Source organism: Rhipicephalus microplus, chromosome 8 (genome assembly GCF_043290135.1).
Source record: "Rhipicephalus microplus isolate Deutch F79 chromosome 8, USDA_Rmic, whole genome shotgun sequence".
Taxonomy (NCBI): domain Eukaryota; kingdom Metazoa; phylum Arthropoda; class Arachnida; order Ixodida; family Ixodidae; genus Rhipicephalus; species Rhipicephalus microplus.
In genome coordinates, this window is record NC_134707.1 from 34,631,779 (window position 1) to 34,658,281 (window position 26,503).

Genomic DNA, 26,503 nt, shown 5'->3' on the forward strand with positions numbered 1-26,503 from the left:
CATCGAGAGGGTGACGTACCCTCGCTTCGTTGAGGCCGGCCTCGTCTCGCGTCCCGTAAGTTCCCAGGAACCTCATCTTCGTCGGGAGCAGCCACGGCGGGCATACCCCCCGTAAGCATGATGGCGCCGTCGTCCTCCCGGTGGGCCGCCAACACCAGAGACCCTGACAGACACCCGGTGGTGGAGCACAGGCCTCACAGGATGCACATGAACACCACCTCCACCACCATCACCACCACGGTGTACACCAGCACCATCACCAGCCTCCACCGCAGGGAGGTGCCGGACCTTCAAGAGTATGAGACGCATAAAAACGACGTAGCGACATAGCTATCTGACCTAGTAGGAATCGGTTCGCGCTTACAAAGTGCGAAAATGCCCGCGGGTGAACCATCAATACACACAGGACAAGGGTTTGCCATCAACTAGTTTTATCGCCTGAAAATGCAAACTTATATTTGCAATTAAAGACCTCACATGTGGTCTTGAAAAGGCCTGGCGTATGGGCCATCTACTGTCTCATATGGAACGGTCCCGCAGTGGTAAAAACAGATCTAACACAAGGTTAACCATGCTCAGAACCAGGGTCAAATCACGATGGTCCAGAATGATATAAAGTGCAGTATTAACAATGATCTAATTCCCACAACTTACTAAAGATCGTCAAAGCAACTCATGAAGGGCACAGTTGATACCCGTCCAGCGCCGTCAGAAGCGCCACGGTTTCCGAAAGCGTGCAATCACCAAGGCGGGGGCAAGCACCAAGAGAACCGCAGGGTTGCCCGTTGGTAGACACTTCGTAAATTTCAAGGTTGTGGAATTGCAATCACATCAGGATTTAGAGCTACACTAATATCTATACAAGAAGGTAATTGTTTATTCACACAGCCACGCAAAGCGTTTTTCGTGCATCAGTGCACATAGCAAACACGTGAATTACTATTGCAATCACAAAAACGCAGGCAGTGTTGATCTTTCTTTCTTTTATACAGCAATCAAAGGGTGACTCACACACTCACGCTTTTTGCCATGAAACATTGACTAAGCCTGTTTTATTTCACAGCGCAAAGATGATTGTGTGAGTCATCTTTCCACTGTCATGTCAAAGAGACATCACTATTGTCTACGTTCTTGTTATTGCATTCGATATGTCATTTCAAGTGTTTTCTTAATGATTGTCAGCATACAAAAGGACGCGAAAAACAAGTACACGACACAAGCACTGTCTAACAACTTTGTCAGGAGTATGTTCCAACTAGTTCAATTTGTTACCCTAGTTAAGGTGTTTTGCTTTGTTCACTGAAGTACCAAATATGGTCTGAGCAGTTCTCTTAGCACAAGAAGTCTGGGTGCTCTGGTAACAAAATCAGTTCGAAAGTGCTGTCCTGTGTGTAGCCCCGCTTCGTTCTCATTTTTTTTCGCGCTTCGTAAGAACGAAAAGAAGACGACCAGTTGCGTCCTTTCTTCAGCACATGATGCTCTTGCAGGATAAACGAGGACATGCGGACAGTAGACGAGCCGTGAATCGAAACTATGTGCGCGCGTGTGCATCATTGTCAGTTGTCATCGTGAAAAATCTGGAGCCTCCAAAAAGTGGGGACGATGGGTGTCATCTTCGAGTTTAGCAGTTGATGTTGGGGATGTGGTTCAATTCCAATAAGGGGGGCGGGGGGTCATTCTCACCGCAGTGGTAATGGTCGGTGATTGTTTTCTCGTGCTGTGAAATTGAAAACCGTTACGTTTTTATAGAATCACCGTGACGGTTTGCCACCCTTCACCACAATCGTAACGATCGGTGATCTTTGTTCTAAGGCTTTAGCGCTGAAGTTTGTTATCTTTAATCGCTGTCAACATTTGCAGCAGCAAACGTTTTGGTTTAGCTATCGTCTTATTTGTGGTGACGCTATCAGTAGAAAAGCGCAAGTGCTAATGAACGTTAGGAAGAATGAAACGTGTTTCGGTATCAGTAGGCCTGCCTCACTAGCATACTTTGCAAGCATTCGTCCTTGTTTTTCTAGTTTAAGCACACAGCTCTTAGTTGCATGAGTAGGTTTATTCGACACAAACAAAGAGCAAAGGTAAACGTTATTTCAAAATAAAATCCCGAATTAGAGAAAGAGCTTTCGATGGAAAAGCAAAATTTTTATCGTTTTTGCCGCAAATTCTGCTTTTACACAACTTAAGGTTATGGAAAAACGAGCATTTCTCCCCTTTGTTATGAAAAACACCACTTAATCCTTTCCAATAAATTACACAGGATCATGTTTGCCTGCTTTTCATGCAAATACAACTTAGACATGAGTACAAGAGCACTTTAAATCTTAAGCGAAATTTAATAAGCTAAAACGGGTCATGGTTGTACGTATTGAAGAGTTATACATAATGTCTTTGTCACACGTTGAACTACTGATCGGGATTAGGCTTGATCGGGATCAAATGTCTTAACTGTGAGTAGCTATACATCCTGCTGTTCACGTAAAAGAGCCAATCATGATCGCGAAAAATTTCATCCGGATCAGGGCTCGATTGCGATCAAAAGTGATTGTGTGACACGAGTATCAGCGGTGTATGGAGACAGGAACTATGAAAAATTTTCTTGGTCAAGGTGAAAACGCTTGACTTAATACAGCAATAACTTATCATGTAGGATAATTTCACTTGGAACTTTTTTCTATTTTGGGGAGCTTTCAGTGGGCTTAAACTCATAATAAAAATGTTTATCAGAGCGTACATCAGAGGTTTTCAACGAGTGGTAAAAACTAGAAGAATATAGACACGCTGGTATTGGCACTGTAGCCATTGTAGGTACTTGCAGGTCCATTGGTATAGGATTTATGCGGGAAAAACGAAAAATAATGGTGAGATAGTATCTTACAGAAATACTTGAAGACCGAACATAAATTATTGTCTTTGTGAATTCAGAATGAAATTGTGGACTCCTTATATAGGACTAATGTATTCATTCAAGTATGAATTCCGAATCCACAGCAAAGCCATTTATTACGAATACATAGCAAGAAGGACTCCCACATTAGAAGCGTTTTGATATGTTTTGCCAAACACACAATGCTGGTTATTAATTTTATGTTTATACTGAAGGATATCATCATTTCTATACATTTTCATTTAGTGTGTTTTATATAGGCAGCTTCTAGAAAGAGAGTGTGATGATTCGTTTGGAAGTGTCATTCATGACACTTGGGTGAAAATTCCTCTCTAATATGTAAAAACTATTTTTGGTAGGTTCTGCTCGTACAGCTAACGCTGATGAAGTACTTGCCATCAGGTAGTCTTCAACTTAACGCAATTGTCCAAGTACAGCACCCAATTTTGCTAAAAATACTTAATCCAACTGGACGTGGTCTTGATTGCATTATGTTTGCAATGTACTTTCATGCAAACATTGCCTCAAAGTGCAATGAAACTGCCCTGACTTGCTGTTGCGTGCAACTATTTTCAGGAAGCAGAGCTGTTGCAAAAGCAGGCACATCTGAGGCTAGGTACATTACGTCCACACTTTAAGCTAATTAAGTAGTAGTTATGCTGAACAATTTTATCACGGCTTTTTAGAACTTGAGTTACGTGCACAGTTTCTTTTTTTTAGAGAGTACGAGTATGATTGAGACAGTATTATTCTGCAGTTGTACAATCCTTTTGTACACTTTCTCTTATTAGAAGTAATGAAACCAAGAGCACTGATACTTTTAATACATTCACATGCTAGGACAGAGTGTCAGAATTCTACTACTTCTTTTAAAGCGGGTTGCAGCGCAAATGAAAAGTTCGCCGATCAGCTCTTTTCGGAAAATGTTCGCTATTAACGTTTTTCAAAGTCGTTCAGTGATCGCATAAACTGCCGTTTAAGCCTTCTGGATGCAGATATATTTTTCTGATGATAATTACTGTTTAATTCTTGTTCACGTTAGACTGTTCCACTAGTTGTTCATTGTTGCATGAGCATACGTATTTTAGTTTTTTCTCTTATCCTCTCCGTAACATTGAGCTTTGGCACATTTCACGTGATTTTTTCCGAGGGTTACTTTTTTTGCACGTGATTTTTTCCGAGGGTTACTTTTTTTGCGTGTCAACATCTTTACAACTGCTCGACGCTGGAACAAGTTGGAGACACCACTGGAAGAGACGGCCATGCTATTTTTCTTCTATAACTGGATTCAGTGGGAAATTCAAGAGTGCGCTGCTCCAGCACCGGTAGCGTGTGCAAAATGCTCATAAGGACGCCGACAAACTTGTGTGTGTTCAGACAGTGTGCTTCTGTTGTGAGAGAGAGAAAGATATATATATATATATATATATATATATATATATATATATATATATATATATATATATATATGCTTCTGTTGTGAGAGAGAGAAAGATATATATATATATATATATATATATATATATATATGTTCGTGGCCACATGTTGGCCTTTCGGTCAAATGCACGAGTTCGCACTGCCGAGCCCGATTAGTGTGGGGAAGCAATGTGGTTTGGACTCGAAAGCGTGTTGGAAACAGCACAGATACAACAGCAGCATTATATTTTTCTTCTTGGTGAACGAGGCCCTGTTCTTGACTATGGCTGGGCCGCTTGTTCGTGTCTGTGTCCCCTTTGTTTCGCGCCCACTGCGCGGCTCTATTAACATGCATGACATCCTGGGTGTGTTAGGCTCACTCGAGCTGGGATATGCAGACCAAGTGTTCCATTATTAATCTGATTTTCGTTTCTACCTATAACATTGGCTTAATACCGAAGACTGCCATTCCAAACTTTCCGGTACGTATCCGGTAGCTGGGTGAAGTATGTACAATCACCCAGGTTATTGTATGGGTGTATTGATAAGGCATCGCAGTACTAAAAGCGTGCAAGGCAGGGACAGATAAGAGACTTGAGATACACATTCTACCAGTACGTCCAGCTGTATTCATTTCAGAGTTGAGTAAGGTACTTTTTGAAAGCCTGTAAAATTTAGCTGATAAATATCCACAAGGGTATTTAGAAGCTGTGCCATGAATAGAGTTAACAAAAAATTTTCAGAGCACAAAAAAGAGCAAATAAATCACTGTTTAGAGAATAGTTTAACAATGCAGAGCTATTTAGAGTCAGGCTGCTTATTTAAGGTTAGAAGCAGACAACTATTCTGAAAGGTTTGCTTCTGTCATGTCCTTAATAGTCTCCCTTGGAGACCTATGAAAGATACAACAAAAATGAGCTGGTGTGTAGTAACGAGTCCCACAAAGCGCTTGTCTGTGTACTCTCTGAGTGTGTGTAATTTTTAGCACTTGTTTTATTATGAACCTTCACCAACACGCCCAACTGGCAGTCATCCATAACAAGAGTTTCACTAAGTATTAAGTCACGGGCTTCGGAAGTTCAGTAGCGAAGTAAAAAAACTTTAGTCACGCGAACACAGCAAACGGCTCTGCCGTAAGACCTCGCCAAGGAAAGAAAAAAACCTCTGCTGCTTTCGGTGACGCGGTATCTCGTGTGAAATGTTATGAACCTTTGCAGTTTCTTCAGTTCTATTTTCCTCTTCCTATTTTCAACGAGCTAAGACTGCCAAAGGAAAAAAAAAGTGTGCAGCGACAAACTCTCGGTGAATATAGGAGGAGGAATACAAACAAAGCCATACAACCATGACGAAGCTCAAGTATATGTTGTTGTCTTATTATATACAGTATTTATGAGGTAGGCATAGTTGTACAGAAGATAAAAAAGACTATGGGTATCTATACATGATATACAAGCTATATAAAAAAGTATATAAATATACATATATAGATATATACTGAAGACATGAAAAGTATGTATACTATGCGTTCTACTTGAGAGCATACACGACAGCTGAAACGATGCACTCAAGTATGTTTGTTTCCCGACACATCTTCGTACGGGACGACTTCAGTAGTAGGATCAATGACCACGAAATTGCGCGCCTCCTAGTTCCGGCAGCCTTTTGTCTCCTCACATTTTATCAAGGCCTGCGTTGCACTACTAACCCTTGTTTGCCCTGTACGTACACAGCCACGTCAATACATTTTCGTTACATCACTCTAAAGGCTTGACGACATCCACCCTACAACACGAAATTAGCGAACACTTGTGCATCGATCCTGGGCGATAAATGATTCGCAATGTTATCATTTAATTTAGGCCTATTCTTTGTCATTTTTTCACTGTGGTACTGCGGTTAGCCAGTTGTAAAATATTTATAGAACGACGACGCTTACAATGGCACATTTACAATCACAAACATTTGCACACACGCATATGTCTGTCTGAAGGGGAGAAAGGTTATAAGAAAAATCATTCTGTAAGGACAGAAGCACTTGAACATGTCGTCTTTCACTGGCTTTACACGGCTCTGTGTTCCCTGGCCTGTTTTCTGGGCCTGCTAGCAATGTGAATATGTAGATAATATGTCTTCTAGCTGATGTGGAAAAGATGTTACGCCGGGGTTGCCCATACCCTACCGCCTGCCACTGTCACCGCAGCTTCGTAAGCCTTGCCGTGCTCATTTAACAATGCCTTGCACGTGATGCGTCAGCATTAGAACTGATAAACGTCGAGCTGTTATGGTGTGACTGATCATTATCATCAACTTGGCAAATCACGGAATAGAACAAAATGTTTCATGTGTTCTATGTCAAAAAAGTGATATAATAAATTTTACAGTCAGTGGTGTGAAGTCAGTATAGCAAAGCCTGATGCGTCAAGAACGTCATGCACATTACACGAAATGAATCTCATGCAAATTAGATATTTTTTACTACAAGTGTCTAACCATTGAAACATTCTAACAATAAATCAGTGACGGTCACATCTTAACATCACAATTGATGCTGATGTGGTATCACTGGAAGGCATTTGCATTGTTTGGCTCCAGGAGGAAAGGGTATGTTGTTTTGTCCTATTGTTGAATACTTGCAGGGCTCAACGACTCAAGAATGATTATTTCATTACTGGGTCTATGTTTTTGTTATGCGAACCATTTTGACTTACAATATTTCCCGTTTCGTTGGATCATCTCACCTTATATAATGCTTTTGCGAATACCTTTTTCTGTTGACAGTCGAAAAAAAGTGCTTTATTGCACAAATTGCTGCCACTACTCAACAACCGCTTCTTTCCCGTGTGGCCTAATGCATTTTTGTTACTGCAGCAGTCATTCGGTTTCTTTCAAAGAAACAGAACATTGGGCGCTCAATTACTTTTAATTGTTAAAATTGAACTTTATGTGTTAAACTTTTACTGTTTGGTAAAAGATTAGAAATTATTTTATCCTTCCCCGCAATACAGACTATTTCTAGGGCAGTAGTAAAAGCAGCAGCTATGGGTTGACAGCAATAGAAGCAAAAATAAAATGTAGTCATAATAAAGGATGCCAAGCTAATGATAAGCATGGCATGATAAAGGCAAAAAATATTGATCTTAATATGCGATGTTAACTACCACATACAGTGGTTAAAAACTACTGCATGTGGTAATAATTGCAGCAAAAACGTCATCTGGAGGCAGAAAGGAGCCATAAGTTTCACTGAAATAAGTATTTATGTAGCTGTTATTTGTGACATTCAGGCTATGAAGCAAGACTTCAGTCTTAGTATGGTAAACGAGTCTATATCAGCGATTGAAGGTACGCCAGGATAAAGGTACGAAAAGTTTAGATATTCCTTCTTTAGTCAATTAAACTACATGCTATAAAATTTTTTCATTGGCAATACAATATAACTATTAGTATTTATTGCTTTATAGCTTTTAGGTAGAAAAACAGATCTGTATTCTTATAACATGGTTGTATCTTAAACAAAGTGGCTTCGTTGTATCTAAGGTTAGCTGTAAACATACCTGGGACTCTGTCAGCACGGCCACACCAGTTTCGTTTATTTTGTTATATGAGATATATTATATCCACATGCGGTATCGTAAGGACATTTCACGAAAACCGCGTGACGGCGAATAAAGTCTGGTGCAGGCCACACTGCCAGTCCTGCTTTGGTTAATAGCTATCCCTCGTGCATTAAAACATGCATTGAGCATCAGCTGTACAGAAACGCAAGTACTGCCATGTATCCGTGTTGGAAAAAAAATTTTCTGTACATATGTACGGGGCGTCGTCGTTGTTGGAGTGCGCTCTCCATAATTGCAAGTGTCTGAGACGTATATTGTCCAAGAGTCATTGTTGGTACTGTATTCATTCTCTTGTAGTCGTCTGAGATGGAGAGAGAGAGTATGTTGAAACTTTGAATAATACTTTTTTTCGATCTTGGCCACGTATTTGCGTAGCTCACCTTTGTTTACGCATGTTGTTCAGGTGCGTAGAGGAGTGGGGCACTTGTTGAATGGTAACACATTGCAGAAGCTGTCGGCTCGTCCGTCTTCCCGGGAGGGATGAAAAAAAAAAATGATTTGTGATAGACATGGTGAGTTTATGGAAGGCAGTGGATCAGTGGCTGTATTCAGGCAGAATCACTCTACATATCACAGATGTCAAGGATCAACTTGGCTCACTTAAGAATGCTCTTTTTTTTTGTGCGGTAATTACAAGACAGCAGCTGTGAGGATTCATATTGTTACGTGGTTTCGGCTGACTGCAACTGGGCTTAGTGGGATACACCCAAAAAGAACGCCTCAGTCTGAGAGTGAAGAAGTGGACATTTACTGAAATGTTGGTAAATATGCATGATCAAGACAGGATGCCGCAATTAACTGAAAATAACCACACGTCGAATAATAGTGATGGCATTTTCCTTTTAGGCTGTTACTTATTAGGCAGTCACCACGTTTTGGTTATATTACACACGATCATGGCAAATAAAATGCCAGACTAATAGAAAGTGCAGTGATGTGAGAAGGAGTATGCACGTTGGGTAAGCATAATAGACATATTTGTGTATCAGAAAACCAGGCACTCACAAAAATCACAACTTGCTGCATTCAGAAGATCTGCAGATCCTTGAAAAATATTTATGGCTTAAAAGAAATTTACCGAGTTCATCGCATTGATGCAAATAGAGCTCATTCAGTCACAAAAAGCTTAGTTGGAGTAAATCGCCACTGTCATATTTCACTGCAGGCTTCCATTGAGTGTGAAAACGTGCATTTCCAAAAGTTCAATGCGAACGCAACTTGTTTTGATCAGAAGCTAGTCAGGTTAAAACATCGCATGTTATGTGACTGCAGAACTCAATTAAATCATGAATAGTACCTCATCTCAATGCCTTCAGAGGGTTATATGCCATTGTAAGTATCATAAGAATATTTGAACTCTTTCTTTGTACATCAAGTTTAGTTTTTCTGCACATTTCTCACTAATTTTAACAATTCATAAAGGTTTTCTCCCTCTTAAGGACTGCTTTTATTGGCCTACACTTACAATATTGTGCTTATGTTTCATTATTGTAAGGTCAGTCTGCTAAAATTTCCGTAAAACTTACCAGCCATTCCCGAGTAACCAGAAACAAATCGTTGCGCTCTAGATAGTTTAAAGAACTTACTTTCATGTAAGTGCAATGTTTTTCATATGAATCACACATAGCAGTGACCTCAATGAACACATATTGCATTTTACATATATGGAAAGACTGAGTCGGTTGATATGTCCCGTACGGAACATATCAACCGACTTATGTTATAGAGCACTAGAATCATCGTGCGCACTGACGCGCGAGCGGGTTTTTCACGTGGTATTTTTTTGTATTTCGCGGGATTTTGTAATTAGCAGAAAAACACTAATACTTAGCAGATAAAACGTTCAAAACTGTCTAATGCAACGTTTTGCAAACCGATCTACAACTTTATGATTGCATTTTTTAACGATGTTCGTTTCTTGAAAAGTTAGTTAATAAACATATTTAATTAAACAATATTTGAGAACACAAAGTATAGTCTAACTCCAGGCAACGGTGAGCAACAGGCATTTAGTCGCGTCGTAATTACTTGTTCCGCCATATTTTCAAATTCTGGCTAAAATTACGTGGGGCACCCTGAATACGTCATTAGCATATATGTTGGCAAACTGATTGAGATTCAGATCGAGCCGCGAGTCGGAGTGATCTGGGTGAGTCACTGTATCAAGACAAAAAAACAAAAAAAAAAACAAGACGTGCACCGGCATGAACGCAACTGCTAATTAGCGATCCACGAAGGGTCACCGTGGCAGTAGGGTATTCTAGAAATGCTGGTTTCGCGTAGGATAAATACGTCACCAGCATACAGGTAGGCAAACTCACTCAGACTCAGATTAAGCCGTGAGTCCAAGTCCGAGTGATTCCGGGTGAGTCATAATTTGGCGAGTTAGAGTCCGAGTGAGTCCGGCTCGGGAAACTTTTGGTGAGTAAGTCCGAGTGAGTCCAAAGTGAAAGATATATTTAGAGGTAGTCTCAGTGAGTTTCGATTTTTTTCGCTGGCCTATGTTCCTACCTACTGATCTTTACTATGAGTATTTCATGGATTCACGCTTCTACTCCCGTCTAATCACACTCTCGCCCGATCAAACCTGAAGACCCAAAGGGGTCTCCTAGATCAAGCCGGTCGAGCTACAGTTGCCACTGGTGTCCTGGAATGGGGAAACCAACCTTGAAATTATACCCTCCCTTTTTTCCTTTTATAAATAAAAATGTTGTGTCATCATCATTTAAGGAAATATTGTTCATAGCCCATTTAAATAGTTATTATTCAGAGGCGCAAGTTATGTTGGAGGGTGCCTTGAACCCCACCTCTCTTCCAAGTTTTACAGGGTAGTTCTTGATAAATATATCCCATGCTGTCATCCCGTTCAATAAAAATGCCCTTACTCCTTTTGAAGCACTCACAACTCGTATTACAACGCAATATATCAAAAGGCGCCAAGACAAACACTGATTACAGAAGAGAGTTGCACTAAAAAGCATTGACACTATCATCGAAAACGCAAGATCGAAACTAACGGGCTCATGAATGAACTCAATTAGGTCAAGCCGTGAGTCTGAGCGAGTCCCGGCGAGGGATATGATATTTCGGTGAGTTTGAGCTCGAATTGGTCAGTTTCGAGAAGGTTTTCGTGAGTGCCAGTATACGAGTGAGTACTAAAAGCGAAATAGATACCATAGGTGAGTCCAAGTGAGCTCCACATTTTTTTGCCGACCAATTGCCTCAAGACAGTTCATGTTAGAGGTCCTCGATAGATCTACTGACGCAAGCTGCCATTGAAAGGGATGGCAAATAGTTGGGTGTCCGCAGCTTTTATATGGACACTCAACACTGCTCACTTACGGCGCATGACTATGACCAACTCCCCACCTTATGATGTTACCATGCTAACAGAACAAACCACTTAGCTAAATGTCTTGTTGGGATGTATTCAGCACGTAAAGGTAATATTGCAGCGTAAGAGGGACTGTATAATACACTATTGACTGTGATGAATGGGAAGGGTGTGGATCGAGTGATAGAAATGGTGACGTATCTAGTGAGTCCCGAAGCGGGGTCCTGATGGAACTCAACAAACTTATTCTTCCCTTCTTTGTCCGCTGTCTGCTACTTCGCTACGTGTCGAAGATAGATTACAAACTAGCCCAATCTGAAACCTTTCTCGTTAAACGCAGTTTGTATGCAGTGTAACGGGCAGTCCTGGAGCTGCGCCTCACTAAGCGAATCACGAACGTAATGTGCGCAACATTTATTTACATTTCTGTGCTTCGCACCTTCACGTCAACACTGACATGACAGAGACAACAGCAGCGCAGAATGACAGCATGTAGAGAATACAATGTATCGGCAGTAGTAAAAAATCATAGAAATGACGACGTATTCTTACTTAGGGGATAGCAAAGGAGTCAGTGCAATAGGTGATGACACACTTACTTGGTAAGCGAATGCGTCTATTCTGGACATATAGTGGCTGAAACTTGAAATAGGAGAAGCTATAATATGACCGGGGTGGAGTGCATTTTGCAGTCATTTTCCAACAATGAATGGTAACTCATGGTTTGAAAATATTTCTATTTCTATAAAGACAGGTGTACAGCAGTTTCATTTTACCAGCCCCCATCTATGGAGCAGAAACCTGGAAACTTAGGAAGAGGGTTCAATTTTTATTGAGGGCCAATCAGCGAGTCAAGGAAACGAAAATAAGTGTTACGAGAGGAAAACAGAGTGGATGAAGAAGCGAACGGGTGTGAAAGACATCTTAATTTAAAGATTACAAATAAATGGGCATTGACAGCCATGCAGCGCAAAGATAAGATGACCGGCGGTCATTGCAAGAGCAACGGGCTGCATTTAGGCGAAGAAATGCGCGCATAAGTGAGCGAGAAAGTCAGGTGGGGAGATGGAACTTAGCAGCGTGCGGCAAAGACGTGGCAAGGTTGTTTGGTTAAATATGGAGCGAGCTTTCGCCCTGCAGCGAGCGTAACGAGGCTGATGATGATGATGATGATGCTGGAAGGAGACATAAGATATCGTTCAACGCGTTTATTATCGTTAACTAAATAATATAATACGCAGGGTCAACCATAATCAACCACGGTCAGCGCCTGTGTCGTTGGCCGACCGCTGCATGCCTGTCTTCTTGACAGGCGCTGAAGCGTGCGCCAGGCGGAAGAGCAAGACGCCGTAGGCGAAGGCCAGCAGGAAGACAATCATCAGAACGGCACCGAAGGCAAGCGGAACGTTTGAGGCATCGTGCGAGGGGCGTTGGGCCTTGGCCTTTTCCGAGGTAGTCTCTTTGATGGCGGGATCACCTTTAAAGAGAATAAAAGTGCAGTGGGTTTGATGCGGCTTTCAGGTTGGATTCCCGATGAGGATTGGTGAAGGTATGAGCTGGACTACAAAGTCTGCATCGCGAAAACTTTGGTCGTTAAGGTATGAAGACGATGCACGAAGACAGTCGGCGGTTGTACTGAGCTTGCGAACCAACTTGCCCTAGTAACCCCAGGCATTAGGTGCATTGGTGTCTTGCAGCGTAAATGCAACACTAAATATTATTTCACTTTTCGTTAAAGTATACGTCGTTAAACACGGTGAAATACGAGACACTCCAGTTTACGCCGATTCCACGGTTCCGTGCAACAACGATTTCACGCATTGAAGGCGCCCTAAGGATGGCATTCGAGTAACTATTGGCCAGTGGTGTAGAAAGATGGGTTACTTGGTTAGATGGTGTGTGGATGAACTCTAGAAGAGAACTGCACCAATAATCAGAGGAAAGACGAGGAAATAAGAATAAGAACCCTCGTGACCTTGTCTTTGTTGTCTCGTCTCTCATGGTCTTTTGCTGGGCCACACTCGTTGGATCTGTTTAAATTACAAGGTTTTCAAACCAGACCTTAAAGCACCACAAATATGTTGCTTTTCGGTACAATTGGAGTACTCCGAATCACGAAGAGAGTTTGCCACATTTGAACCTGGCCTTCCTCTTAACCTGGCCTTCCTCTTAAAGATTTTCAACATCTCAGCACATTTTGCATCACGTGTGAATCAGATGACTGCAGTGGAAAGCGAGGCTTAATTTTGACAGGTTGTAGCATAGCACTCTCCCTTCGTTTCCATTACCTCGGTTCTTTAAAAATGCTTCAATAGCACGGGCGTGAAACTGAAAGACTGATGGGCGAGCAATAGAATAATTCTGTCCGGCCTAGGTTTAAAGCAACGCGTTCGAACCGGGTGCAGTGGGACCGATCGAGCGTATAGGACAAGTGCCGTTATAACCCCATGTGGATTTGTTTTTTAACCCCTGCCATGCGTGCTGCGCTATGTGACAAAAAAAAAAAAAGCCCTTGAGAGGACACTATGACTTTGAGTTAAGCGTCTCGTAGTGGCACAAACACGTCGGAATTCGCCTCGATGTGTTCCTTAGTTTAGCATTATTAACGAGAAAAAGTCACAATGAGGCAAAGGAAAGTATAGTGGTTGCTATTAGAAGTATTTGTAATATTAACGTGAAGAATGGAAAGTGGACGAAAAGACAACAAGTTGCCGGAAGCAACCGAGCTTCCAACCTTCGAATATCGCAGCCGATACTCTAGCACCGAGCAACGTGGTAGTGAAAGTCAGTGCCGCCAGTATACATTACAACGAGTGTGGAAAACTTTTTTTTTGCATGTTGGTGTTACGCCACCGACAAAGAAAGTTTTAACATTGTATTTCGCGCGTTGCTCATTACTATCTGCGAGACCAAGTTAAAAGGGGCGTGTAGTTGAGATCTTCTTCTCCAGATGTCGCAACAATCACAGTGTCTACTCTTTCAGCTCCTTCGATTTCCGTTAATTACCTTGATCTGCTGAGTAAACCTATGGTCTGGTGTCATATATTTCTAATATAGCTCTTAATGTGAGCCAGAAGCATCAATTTCGTGCCGATTGTTACCTAAAAAAATCTCAATTTTCGGAAAGCTGTAAGTTTTCGGCCGAACCTACTTGGAATGGAAACAAGAAAGCCGCCACGCTGTGGTGGTCTAGTGGCTAAGATACTCTGCTGCTGACCCGCAGGTCGCGAGATCGAATCGCAGCTCCAGTGGCTGCATTTTTGACGGAGGTTGAAATGCTGCATACCTGTGTGCTCAGATTTGGGTGCACGTTAAAGAAACCCAGGATGTCGAAATTTCTGGAGTCCTCCACTACGGCGTCTCTCGTAATCATATGGTGGTTTTGGGACGTTAAACCCCACATATCAATCATCAATCATCCTGGCACTAACTTATTCATCAATTTATTATTTTCTTACAGATTAGCTACACGCCATTTAGTCAACATGTAGAGGAGTGAAAGGAAAACATAACTGTGGTGTAAAGAACTCAATGTAGAGATAGATATATACACACATATACAAAGATCGCTGTAATAATGCAAAACGCGCACCTCTCCCCGGCACCGGCTGCAGCTGGTCCTCAGCCCGGTCGGAAGAACCGAAGCTGGATCGGCGAGTCTCGAGTGACCGGGCACCGTCGCTCGGCCCGGCGCGGCTGTCGAGGCTCTCCAAGCTGTTCGCGGGTGCCAGGGGACCCTCGTCGTCGAGCGCCGACAGCTGCTGCAGCTCGCTGGTGGTCAGGCCCATAACCTCGAGCAAGCTCGAGTCCACGCCACCGCCGCGATTGTCGCACTCGACGACTGTGTGGACTCTGGTTGACGACGTGTTCGTGGTGTCCACTGTCGCATCGTCTGCCGTGGCGGAACCCGTTGACATGGCTGCGGATCTTCTTCTTCTTCTTCTTCTTCTTCTTCTTCTTCTTCTTCTTCTTCTTCTTCTTCTTCTTCTTCTTCTTCTTCTTCTTCTTCGTCTTCTTCTTCTTCGTCTTCTTCTTCTTCTTCTTCTTCTTCTTCTTCTTCTTCTTCTTCTTCTTCTTCTTCTTCTTCTTCTTCTTCTTCTTCTTCTTCTTCTTCTTCTTCTTCTTCTTCTTCTTCTTCTTCTTCTTCTTCTTCTTCTTCTTCTTCTTCTTCTTCTTCTTCTTCTTCTTCTCCTTCTTCTTCTTCTTCATGTCGTGTCCCGCGTGCGACTGTTCGTAGCTCCTGCACTTGCCGGCCGTGTTGATGCTGATGCCGAGATATCAACATATTGTAGAAAGCTCTATAGTTTTCAGGGCAGGTTTGATTGAATTGTTCTCAGGCGATGCCCTCCTGCACATGAAATGCCAGTTTTTCTATCAAAAGTCTGACACCATACTGCGCGGCCAAGGAGGCTTGGCCTGGAGGTTGATGCGGGAGCACCTGGTTTGCTGCAGGGTACTGCAGGACCTGAATGCGTTCAAATCAATCAATCAATCAATCAATCAATCAATCAATCAATCAATCAATCAATCAATCAATTAATCAATCAATCAATCAATTGACGTCGCTGAAGATCTAAAAATGGACATAATATTTCTACATCTGGAAAGGCTGGTTCAATCTGAGAGAACTAAGTACTACGCTCTTGACTTTAGCCGTCGACAAAACTGCTGATATACTCTTTATGCTGTCTGCCTCAAGTGACTTCTGTAGAATTGAGCGCATGTAGTTATTGGTTGTTTTGACGCCAATTCGTACACAAAAAGTGATCTGTAATGCCCAGGAAATGGATATCCATGCATATTGATTCTGTTCTGGGAAACGCCACAATTTCCTGTGCGGTTCCATTTATATCGGATGCCACTTTCTTTATGCTTGAAAACTTTTGTTGGGGATTGCGCCATTGTCTTTTACGTACTGTAAAACAAGCCTAATTTTAACTGCCTTACTTCTTCGTATGGTCACTGAAAAAAGGTGTTACACTTTCTATTCTCAAACACAGGCGCGCACAGGGGTTCCCCTTCAGAGAGCTGTGGAGGTTCCTCGTAGTACCCATTTCATAATATGTCTATGTATGGGGCTGAATTTCAGCCCCCTCCTCTTAGGTTACTAGGGAGGGGGCAACTCCGCTGTCTCCCTACATGGGCACACGCCCATGCTAAAGCAGGCACTGCTTACAGTTGTCACTTCGCATGTACGGTCGTGAGCTTTCTCTGTCGGAACACTGAAATTATATACTAAAGATCTTATTGGCTAAATGCAGTTGGCAAGCGCAAAAGCGTTAGCGACAATGAATGCTCAAGCGGAGATGATTCCGTTGCCACTGAGTACGTGGCATTCATATCACTGTATGAGACGTAATTGTTGAATAAGCATGAGTTCGGGTTTGAGGTATGAGTATATTCTCGAGGTACATCGAAGCGCTGTTTTAAAATTTGGTGCTAGTACGTATGACCGCATGGGTTTGTGGATGCTTGGAAAAGATCGCGCCACCAAGTAGTGTAAGGCTCAAGCTCGCGGGAGTCGTTCTAATCGCCCCTTGTCGGCCTCGCGGCCGGTACTTTAATGTTACTTTCACTGAGAACTAAATACGACACCCGTGCTGCATAGGACAAGGGTAACAACGATTAACGACACAAACCTTGCCCTTGCTGTGCTTTCAGACCCTTCTTATATTCACAGCACATTGAACAGGTGGTTGGTGCATGCAGAAAAGCATCTTATTCTATGAATAATAGATGGCATATCCTGTCATGCGTGTGTTTGACGAGCAGCCCTTTAATATAAAATCTGTAATTACCTATTGGGTTTGTAACAATCGAGATTTTTTTTTTGCAATGTTATGGTTGCCAGCAGGATTTTTTACGGGCGCTTGGAGATGAAATGAAGACAAGGGAGTGCCATCAGAGGGGAAGGAAGGTTCAGAGCTTTTGCAGTGTGCTTTTAACACTTTAATTTTGCGGGAAGGCAGTCACCCGCTCCTTTGCTTTTGCCACCAAATTGTTAGTGGACGGTTTTTTTTTTTGCAAGGGAGAGGGGGGGGGGGAGGGCCACTGCCTGTAGCGCCCCCCGCAAGCGCCGCCCTTGTGCAGTGTTGAGCTTATAGTTTCATTAGTCAAGCTCGTATATTATACAGTGTGAAGCCTTTTGAGTCCCCAGAAAATAAGTCCACTTTTGATACTAAATAAAGACACGAAAGTAGCGTGCGTAGTGGAGCCTCTCCAGCCTTTCTGTTTTTCTTCCCGGGATTGAGGGTGTCGGGTATACGCAAACTACAAACTGGGTGGAATACTTCTGAAAGAAAAAAAAAATTGAAGCGCGAAGCGACATACTCAACTAGCGATAGCGCCAATTTTATGATCTTTGTCCGTCCATGTATTCGTTCGCGCTAGAATGTATAATTTTTTTTTTACTGAAGTCACGAAACACTAATAGCCAGAGGCAACGTTTCGCTGGGTGGAATACGTTCCAATCTAATGGCAAACGTATTATACTTGACAAATACTGCAGATTTTGCGAGTTGGTGCATAACGAAATCGTAAGGTTGTAGCGCAGCTCTGTTTGAGCGTGAAGAAAAAGAAGCCAGTGAAGAGGGGAAATACAAACATCAATGAGTCAAGTGAACATTATCTCATTTATTGTAATAGGTTCTCTGCCTTACGTAAAAACACTCTAGGTGCCGTTTGTCACCTTCTCGGAATAGATTTAAATGCTGAAAATGTGCTTTCTTTCAGGGCTTTGTGTCAAGGCCACAGCAACGAGAAGGTGGTTGACGCATTGCAGGAGTTCGTCAAAAGTTATAAGAGGTTTAAGTGTTGAAATCATTGTTCGGTAGATTTCGAAATTTCCCAATTCATATTAAATCAAATACGACGCTTTATTGCATTACACTACACATAATTTACAATTCAACCATCAAATTCGTCTTGTTGCATCTTTCTTTTATTTTTTGTAAATGGATTAACTTTAATCTGTTATTAAAGCAGAAATTCATGAAAACTATCCGGTTCTTGGACAATCCACCAGCGTGGGTATGCGCCACTTCGTCATGGATCTTGACTTGACTTGACTTGAAAAGCGTCAGGAAATAGTGCCTAAAATATATTTTAGGCACTGTAGTCAGGATGAGCGCTAAACTTCTTTCTCTTGGTTATGGCCCTTATAGCCTGAATACTTCTAGGTTGAATAACAAAACTATCGCTAATATTTGAGCTTGTCAAGTATTGCCCAGGAATTAGTATCCAACGGCAGTGGCATTGGCGCATACCGCCAAGGATGAATTCCTTCACTTTGAATCATCATCAAGAAGAGCACTGAGAAAGTCAAAGCTTCGAATGATGTACGGCAACGAAGGCAAGCAAGGTCGTCCCGACCAGAGCATCCAGCGGTCATCCGCATCCGTAATGCCCAGTGCCTCCAAGATAAGCTGCACGCGGGTGTCGAGAGAGAGCGCCAGCAGTTGGGATGTCGAGGACCATCGCGGAAGCATCTCGCCCCTGGACTACTTGGCCAGGTCTCACGGTGAGAACTCGCTGTGCATCTGCTGGGCTTCAGATTCTCGCTGAAGATAAGACTATGTTATTTATTACTCGAAAATGGGAACCTCGGAATTCGTCGGAAAGAAGCAGATAATAACTGTATCCGATGGGAAAGTCAACTACGCCGGAGAAGTCAACCAGGACTTGCATCAATAGCAATGCCACTGTAGGATTCGCTAGATGTTTTAATGGCTAAATAATTTTCTCCTTTTTGGTGGCTTTGGGATTTAAAAGATAAAGCAAGAAAAATGAGACAGACGTGTTCCTAAAGGCATAAACGTTATTATTGTGTCATAGCATTGAGGATATGAAGTGGCATGTGCCGGGTTTCGAAGGAAGAAAACGTAAGTGAGCTAGATTATGATAATTGTTGTGGGCACAAATACACCCATTTTACTCGATGATTTTTTAAACTGTACCGAGATCCACAGTAAAAGGGATGGTGGAGTTGACGTCACTGCCAGATTTTGACACTCCGTGGAACTAAACTCAACAGCAAGACAATAACGGAGACCAGATTAAGAGCACATCCTTTGCAGATCCTGCTGTGGCTCATCGCTCGCCATGTCCGCCTCGCCCCATGGCGACGTGGTTCCATCGCATGAGACCCGCAAAGATGGCCGGCTACTTCTTGGTGTTGGGCCTGGGCTTCGTCACACTGGCATCGGTGGCCTGCCTCGCCTTCATGTTCATCCGCCATGACGAGCAGGTGTACCGTCTCGTGTGGACGCTGATTGTGAAGCTGTCGGGCCGCATCTTTGGAGGGGACCGCAGGGAGTGACTATTCCGGGACAACGAAAAGCGTTGGTGACATCACCCGTGTCGTACTGCCCTAAAGTGCAAACGAACTGTGCGAATCACGTAAAGGGTTGCAGAAGCACACACATTGCACATCGGCACGTGGTTACGCTTAAGTATGCAAGAAGGGTCTTGCCGACATTGCCGCAATAACAGGTTTCCTGCTTGTTGCCCGGTTCGACAAACACGACTGTGAAGTTTGAAGTCACTCGGTTGGAAATAAAATACTCTACACAATTAGTTCCCTTCTGTCGTTTGTGAGCTGCCATTTAAACTAGGGATCACATTTAGGGGTCCTGCTTGACCATCTGAAAAAAAAAATTCGGGAGGCCTTCTGCTTCGGGAAATTGGGGACAAGTTAAAGGGATACTGAACAAAACTGGGAAAACTGACGAAACTTGGAAACTGTTCTCGAGAGATGTGACTGTTTCCATAAACAGAGTTAATCTCCGTTATTTTGGAATAGTTGGCTGTATTTTTTATTGGTTGTCAGCACATGGAAAATGCATCCGAGTGCGTGCCATGACGTCACATTCACCGAGGAGCATTCTGAATGCACATGATCCTGTCCTATGTGTACTCTTTCTTTTCTCCAGTTCTCCTTTCCTCTCACTCCCTCCCTTTTTCTAAACAGCGCTGACGTTTTACTATAACTGGGAGCATTGTTCGCTTCTGGTGCTGTTTATACCTGTTCTGGGAATCTTAGGAGAAATGATTGAGTCGAGAACGCAGGCGATGGGTGGCACTGTTGGCATGCCTGTTTTGGGCGTTCGTGATACCACTAGCGCCACCTCCTCTAGTTCACGGCGCGGCTGCTAGATGCAGCAGTTTGTAAAAAAAGACAATAAATCAAATATTTTTCTGTAGACTCTACCGGGAATGAAGGATGTCTCTGGGGATTTCAGGACCTAATCTTTCAACTTGGTTGAGAATCGTGGCGGCAAAAATTTTGTTCGATATGACTTTAATTTCGACGTGTTCGCACCTAATGCACCGCTTTTTTTATATTGCGCGATGCTCCCTACTGCTGTTTCCTTCCTTTATGCCGGGAATGTGAACCTCGGTCAAGCAAGGCATGTTTTGTTGCAAGCAACAACGATACTCGTGCAATAACAAACAGAACAATGGAATGAGACAACAATGAACTGTTGCAGTGTTAAATGGACAAGTAATCCCGATAAGAGATCCGATCGCCATATGAGAAATGGCTGATAGCTGAGCCTTCATGAAGTATGGCAAAGCGACGTGTGCAAATAAATTCACGTGTGAGCTACGCACCTTCAGAAGGAACACTTAATTACTATCGCTGATTGTACCAAGTCATCATCGTCATCATCGTCATCATCATCATCATCACGATCATCAGCATCATCGCCATTGTCATCATCATTATCATCAGCCTGACTACACCAACTGCAGCACAAAGACCCCTCCCATGTTCCGCCAGTCAACTTGGTCTTGTGCTTGCTGCTGCCACTTCATACCCGCAAACTTCCTAATCATATCTGCCCACCTAAATTTGTCTCCCCCTCATCCGCTTGCCTTTTCTGCGAACCCAGCCAGTTACACTTATTGACTAGTGATTATCCTGCCTACGCGCTCCATGCGTGGTCCACCTCCATTTCTTCTTGATTTCAATTATAGAATATCCTTAACCCCGATTTGTTCTCTGACCGCTCTATGTTATGGCCACCGTGCTATATCATCGCCACGGAAACCTACAACTCTTATGGGTTCGTTGTTGAATAAGGCACGACGTCATAATTTCGCATAATCATGGGCATAGCCAAGAGGGTTAGGAGTAAAACCCTCGGAAATTTTAAATTTTTCTTGCATATATATCCACGCGCACATACAAACGCAAGTATGAACATAACGCTTAGTCGAATCTCCATCGCCTAAAAAAAAATTCCTGGCTACACCGTTGCGTGTCATTATGACTTAAGAATGGCTGTGGTTTATGATCCCCACGTTTCCTGGAAGACAAGACATGAGTATAATTATTGGACTTTTTTGTTTTTAGTTACGGTCTTCCTTCTTTTTGCTATGAATATTTATCTTGAAAAGTCTAAAAAAATTCACATCAACAGACCTCTGCCAGGGTACTTCAAAGTGTGACGTCACCGGTGCACGTGCGAGGCGGTGGTTGGCAAAACATTCCCGCCGGTGGCTGAGTGGGGTGCAGTTGCTCGGTGCTTGGAGCAATTTTTTTTCGTTTTGAAAGCTTAACCTGCATCTCACAGTGGCAACATTAGCTGTGGTCAGCGAAAATCTAGGTGTGTGATAAAGTGTGTGATGAAATATTCGCCACGCTGGCTGGCTGCTTATCTCGGAGAAGTGAACACACGTGGTGGCCTGTATGAGGAAAAGCGGCATCGCCTTCGAAAATGTGCAGTTTTGACTGTGGCGTGTAGTGTGAGTTGAAAGGCATCGATAATATTGGTTCACCCTTACGGACGGTGAAACTGGGAGTATTGTGCATGGTGTGTGCAGTGTGAATAACGCGATGCGTCTTGTTTGCGAAAACATGGCATTCATTGTGGGCCAGTTTCAGTAACCGGTTGTCAATGGAACTTTACGATCTGACATTGTAGTCAAAATAAAACTACATTTGACGCAATCATCTACGATTGGGTACATCTCAGTGTATGCACGACGTGCAGAAGAATAAAAGTTGATTGATTTGTGGGGTTTAACGTCCCAAAACCACCATTTGATTAGGAGAGACGCCGTAGTGGAGGGCTCCGGAAATTTTGACCACCTGGGGTTCTCTAACGTGCACCCAAATCTGAGTACACGGGCCTACAACATTTCCGCCTCCATCGGAAATGCAGCCGCCTCAGCCGGGAATCGAACCCGCGACCTGCGGGTCAGCAGCTGAGTACCTTAGCCACTAGACCACCACGGCGGGGCAAGAGTAAAAGTTCATGATCTCCGGGTGATATATACGACTATGCATGAGCTACGCATGAGCCACGGCAATAACCCCTATTATTGAATACCTGATACGTGTTAATAGAAACAGCGGAGATTTTTCGTTTCTTATCTACTTTGTACTTTCTGGGCTCGATCCTTATGATGTGACGATGCGCATTAGAACTGTGTATCAGGCCTAAATGAGCAATATGTATGCACGAAAGCACGTTATAGGTGTTAAATGCAGCAAGGTAAGTGTGCCAGATGATATTATATTATTAATAAGATGTCGGGTTTTACATCACATGAATTTTCACTGAGATATTGAAAAACGCAGTGGCAGAATGTCACTTTGATTTTCACGAAGTTATGTTAACTTCAGCCTGACCCACGGCAAGAAATGTTTCTTTTTTTTTTTGTTCACCTCCGATCAGACTTGTGGGCAATGAGTGAGAATCTTATCCGTGAAGTCGCGCACAGCAGCACACAACCATGCTGCCACCAATGCTGTATCTCATTTAAAAGTGCATTGCACAAGCCACGATGGAAATTGAATAATTTACTTCCATGCCATGCAAATATTGCTCAAAGTACCAGTAACCGTGTACATTCAAAACGTTCGCTTTCGAAAAAAGATCAGATTTTTTTTATGGCTGCCACCTACGCGGGAGCAGAACACTACGTGCTAGTCGCGTCTCTCAGTACTCTAAACAAAGTTTGTCTATCCATCCAACTACGATGAGCAAATTTCCACACTATGAGTAGTAACCCTTCCGCGACCCCCTTCTTTCGAAAGCTGTGACTTTAGAACATAGCAATGTAGAAATTGCTGTCAAAGGAATGCAGACACTCAGCCCTGCTATGCAGAAAGATGCCGCAGGGGGAACTTTCTTGCCAACCAGCAGCTGCTCCGAGAGGGGGTATGGGGGGGTGGGGTGCCCCCAGTGACGTCACAGTGTTTACAAACAGGGAGAGGTCTATTAGTGACCCAATCCCGAGTGGATATGAGCGATAATAGAGGCATCATCGCCGCAATCATCATCATCGTCATCATCATCATTGTCGTCGTCGTCATCATCATCATCGTCATAATCATCACGCACAGTACATCTATTCTTCTCCTCATTAGCTCGATCGACTGTCTGCACAAAGAAGACGACGAGGACACGCAGCCATGTCGACGATCTGCACCGACGACGTGAGTGAAGGGACGACTAACACATCGTCGCGTATGAACCGCATGGAAGCCAAGAACAGTGATGGTGAGGACGGGGACTCGAGCTTGCTGGAGATGATGGGCCTGAGCAAGAGCGAGCTGCATCAGCTGTCGGGGCTCAGTGACGAGAGTCCCCGGGCGCCGGCCAACAGCTTGGAGAGCCTCGACGGCCGCGCCGGGTGGAGCAAGGCCCAGGACCAGCGCCTGCCAGCGCTGGTCAGAGGTTTGTGCCTTATGCTTGTCACTAGAACGCCCTCACGCTTAGACTCGGGGTCACATCAGGGACCCAAAGCTGGCGCAAATAGTAACGCGAAAGCCTTAGGTGGCTCACCAAACCTAAAATGTTACCGTTGGCGGAGTCAACACGAGTAATACAGAAATGATATGTGATGAGTCAGGTACGCAAACAAGAAGGAGGTAGGGGCTTGGGTTTTCCTAAAAGTTTCATGGAGAAGTAATATTACTGAAAAAGTGCGCTTTTCATCCGTTGTGAAGGCCTTCTTCAAGTGATTCTCCAACGATGCAGGAAAAGTTGCAGGCTATGGGCTTGAATGATATGAGGCCTTCCTGGCATCACAGGTCGCTAACACTTGTGTGGTTATCATTATGTTACTACGATGCCAAGCCATGTGACGTCACATGACGCTATCACATAAAAGCGTTGCTTGGTGTACATTACGGATGCATTGCAAAACCACAGTTGGTTTTGAAAGCTTTTTCACGGGATGTACAATAGACCGAGATGAAAAGAAAGAATGCCTTCTTCCTTCTAGTCGTCTTAGGCCAGTACAGAAAGGACCTCGTGACTTTTTCTTGTGTCTCCAAGTGCTACGTACTTCGCAGACATACATTATGCTCTCTTGTGGCACATGAGACTATGTTAACATTCTTTACGACATGAAATGAAAACGATGAGATTCAACAAATGTTTCTGAGCAAAGGTCGGTAAACGTGTAGCCCGTGAAGCAGTATTATGCGGCTCCATGCATGACGCCAAAAGCCGCACTCTATCTTCGTCGCTTCCAAGCTTGTGACATACGTGCCGGAAATAAGCATGATTTCTACTCCACTTTTGCACAGTATTGCCAATACGCCATTTTTTCCCAGTTTTCTGTCCGTCCCTCGCCGTGTCAGCTTCAGATGAAGTCGCCGTTAGCTTGATAACGTTGGCGACCACTGCTTGACCCCTGCTAGCGCTGACGGAGACAAAACGTGCCAACATCAATTCGTGGCCCAGGCTTATTGTTCATATTCATGTTCAAAGGCTATAACCGTAAAACGGGCCCAAACTACATCGAAATGCCCCTTCACTTCACTGCTGCACTATATTGTTGCAAATGACAATTCAAGCGATCAATCGATTGATCAATTAATTATCGTAATCCACGGGTATGCCAATTTTCATACAAGCGAAATGAAACGGAACTTCAAGCTCAAGCTGTATCAACAAAATTTTCTCTCACTCTATTGAAGATGTATGAAACTATCATGAAACATAACGCTGGCTTCTTTGTGGTTTTTAAAAAGAGAGCATGAAATGAAGAATTTACAATTTCAAATGGGTTACACCGAGTCTTTGCGTTTCCAACAAACGTTTACTCGAGTAAACGCTACACCAAGTTTCAATTCAAATTGTTTTTCCAGCACCCGCATCAACGCCCGTTTCAACAGGGTCAACGCGGTGCGCACCACTGCTGCTTCGCATCCCTTTAGAGTCCCCTCAGGGAGCTGGCTCTTAGTTTTTTTTTTTTTTTGCAATCGTTGCAACTCAAGTAGAACTACTCTTCATGGTTCTAGGGTCTTTTTTCGAAGCGGTCTCTTACAATACATATATTTTTTTGTACAGATGAACGCGCTATCACTGACTCTTCTTCGAAAGAGGTCAAGCCTCGGTGGCCCTCGTTCGGTGCCGCGTTGGCGTCTCTGGCCTGCGTGATCCTCATGATGATCGCCTTCCTGGCAGCCGTCGCCTACGGGATCTTCCTCTTCCACCTGGACCACATCCCAGCCCCGGAGAGGAATATGCGCGCACACCGGTCATCGAACGACACAGGCGCAGAACGCGGTTGATTAGCGAGTCACTTGGGCTGCGAGTCCACCACTTATTCTGAGACGCACGCTTTAAGTACCGAAAGAACTTGGCTGGAGCTGATATTTCAAGTTTTACATTACATTGGTTTATTCGCTTCTGAGACTCGTAATGTACGACCTGGATTGTGTCAGTTCGTACTATTCAAAAAGAACACGCGATTGCTGGAACCCTCATTTGCAATATCACAGATGCATTTTACACACTAGCACATTCGGAGTGAAATCCCATTTGATATCCTTGCTTTGACGCTAAGGTCTGCACTGTAGTTCCACATACATAAAAGGAAGTGATGATGAATTAGCACTCAGTTTAGTTCAGAGTTATTTCAACAAAGGCCGTCATTCAGGGGGTGTTACAAAAGCGATGGGATTACAAGCAAAAGTTCAAAAGTGAGAGGTAAATAACATCGCAGATGATTCCTGATGCCTTCTTAGACAGCAAATTATTTTCGAGGCAATAGTGACGATGTCACAGGTGGCTCGGGCTGCCTAAAGTTTCTCAGAGGAATAATGAAGCTGAAAACTCATTAATGTGTAAATCGCACAAAATAAAAGGTGTATTTTCGCTTTTGAATAGAAAACAAGAGTGACCACAGGGCAAGCTTCAACAATACAAAAATAAGGAATAGAATTAACTATACAATGCACTAGGTGAAGCTACCAATTTTGTGGGGTGTAATATTTCACTGCTTTCG

General features: G+C 43.3%; 2 protein-coding genes across 3 annotated transcripts in view; both read left to right on the plus strand.

The window, feature by feature from the left end:
• LOC142768929 (uncharacterized) overlaps window positions 1-25,957 on the plus strand; it is a 59,420-nt gene extending 33,463 nt beyond the window's left edge. Inside the window, exons 2-3 of one of the 2 annotated variants that reach the window (XM_075871520.1) lie at window positions 23,631-23,940; window positions 25,564-25,957. In XM_075871520.1, coding sequence (XP_075727635.1) covers window positions 23,631-23,940; window positions 25,564-25,787 — 534 coding nt within the window. In that variant the 3' untranslated portion in view covers window positions 25,788-25,957. Of the gene's footprint in view, window positions 1-12,492; window positions 12,761-23,630; window positions 23,941-25,563 lie in introns of those variants that run through there. The other variant, XR_012885550.1, reaches the window with a different exon arrangement.
• On the plus strand, window positions 15,491-19,822 carry LOC142768930 (uncharacterized). Its single transcript, XM_075871521.1, has 2 exons — window positions 15,491-18,770; window positions 19,327-19,822. Exons 1-2 carry the CDS (start codon window positions 18,584-18,586, stop codon window positions 19,566-19,568), a joined length of 429 nt encoding a protein of 142 aa, XP_075727636.1. The 5' UTR covers window positions 15,491-18,583; the 3' UTR covers window positions 19,569-19,822.
• Window positions 25,958-26,503: the final 546 nt, after the last annotated feature.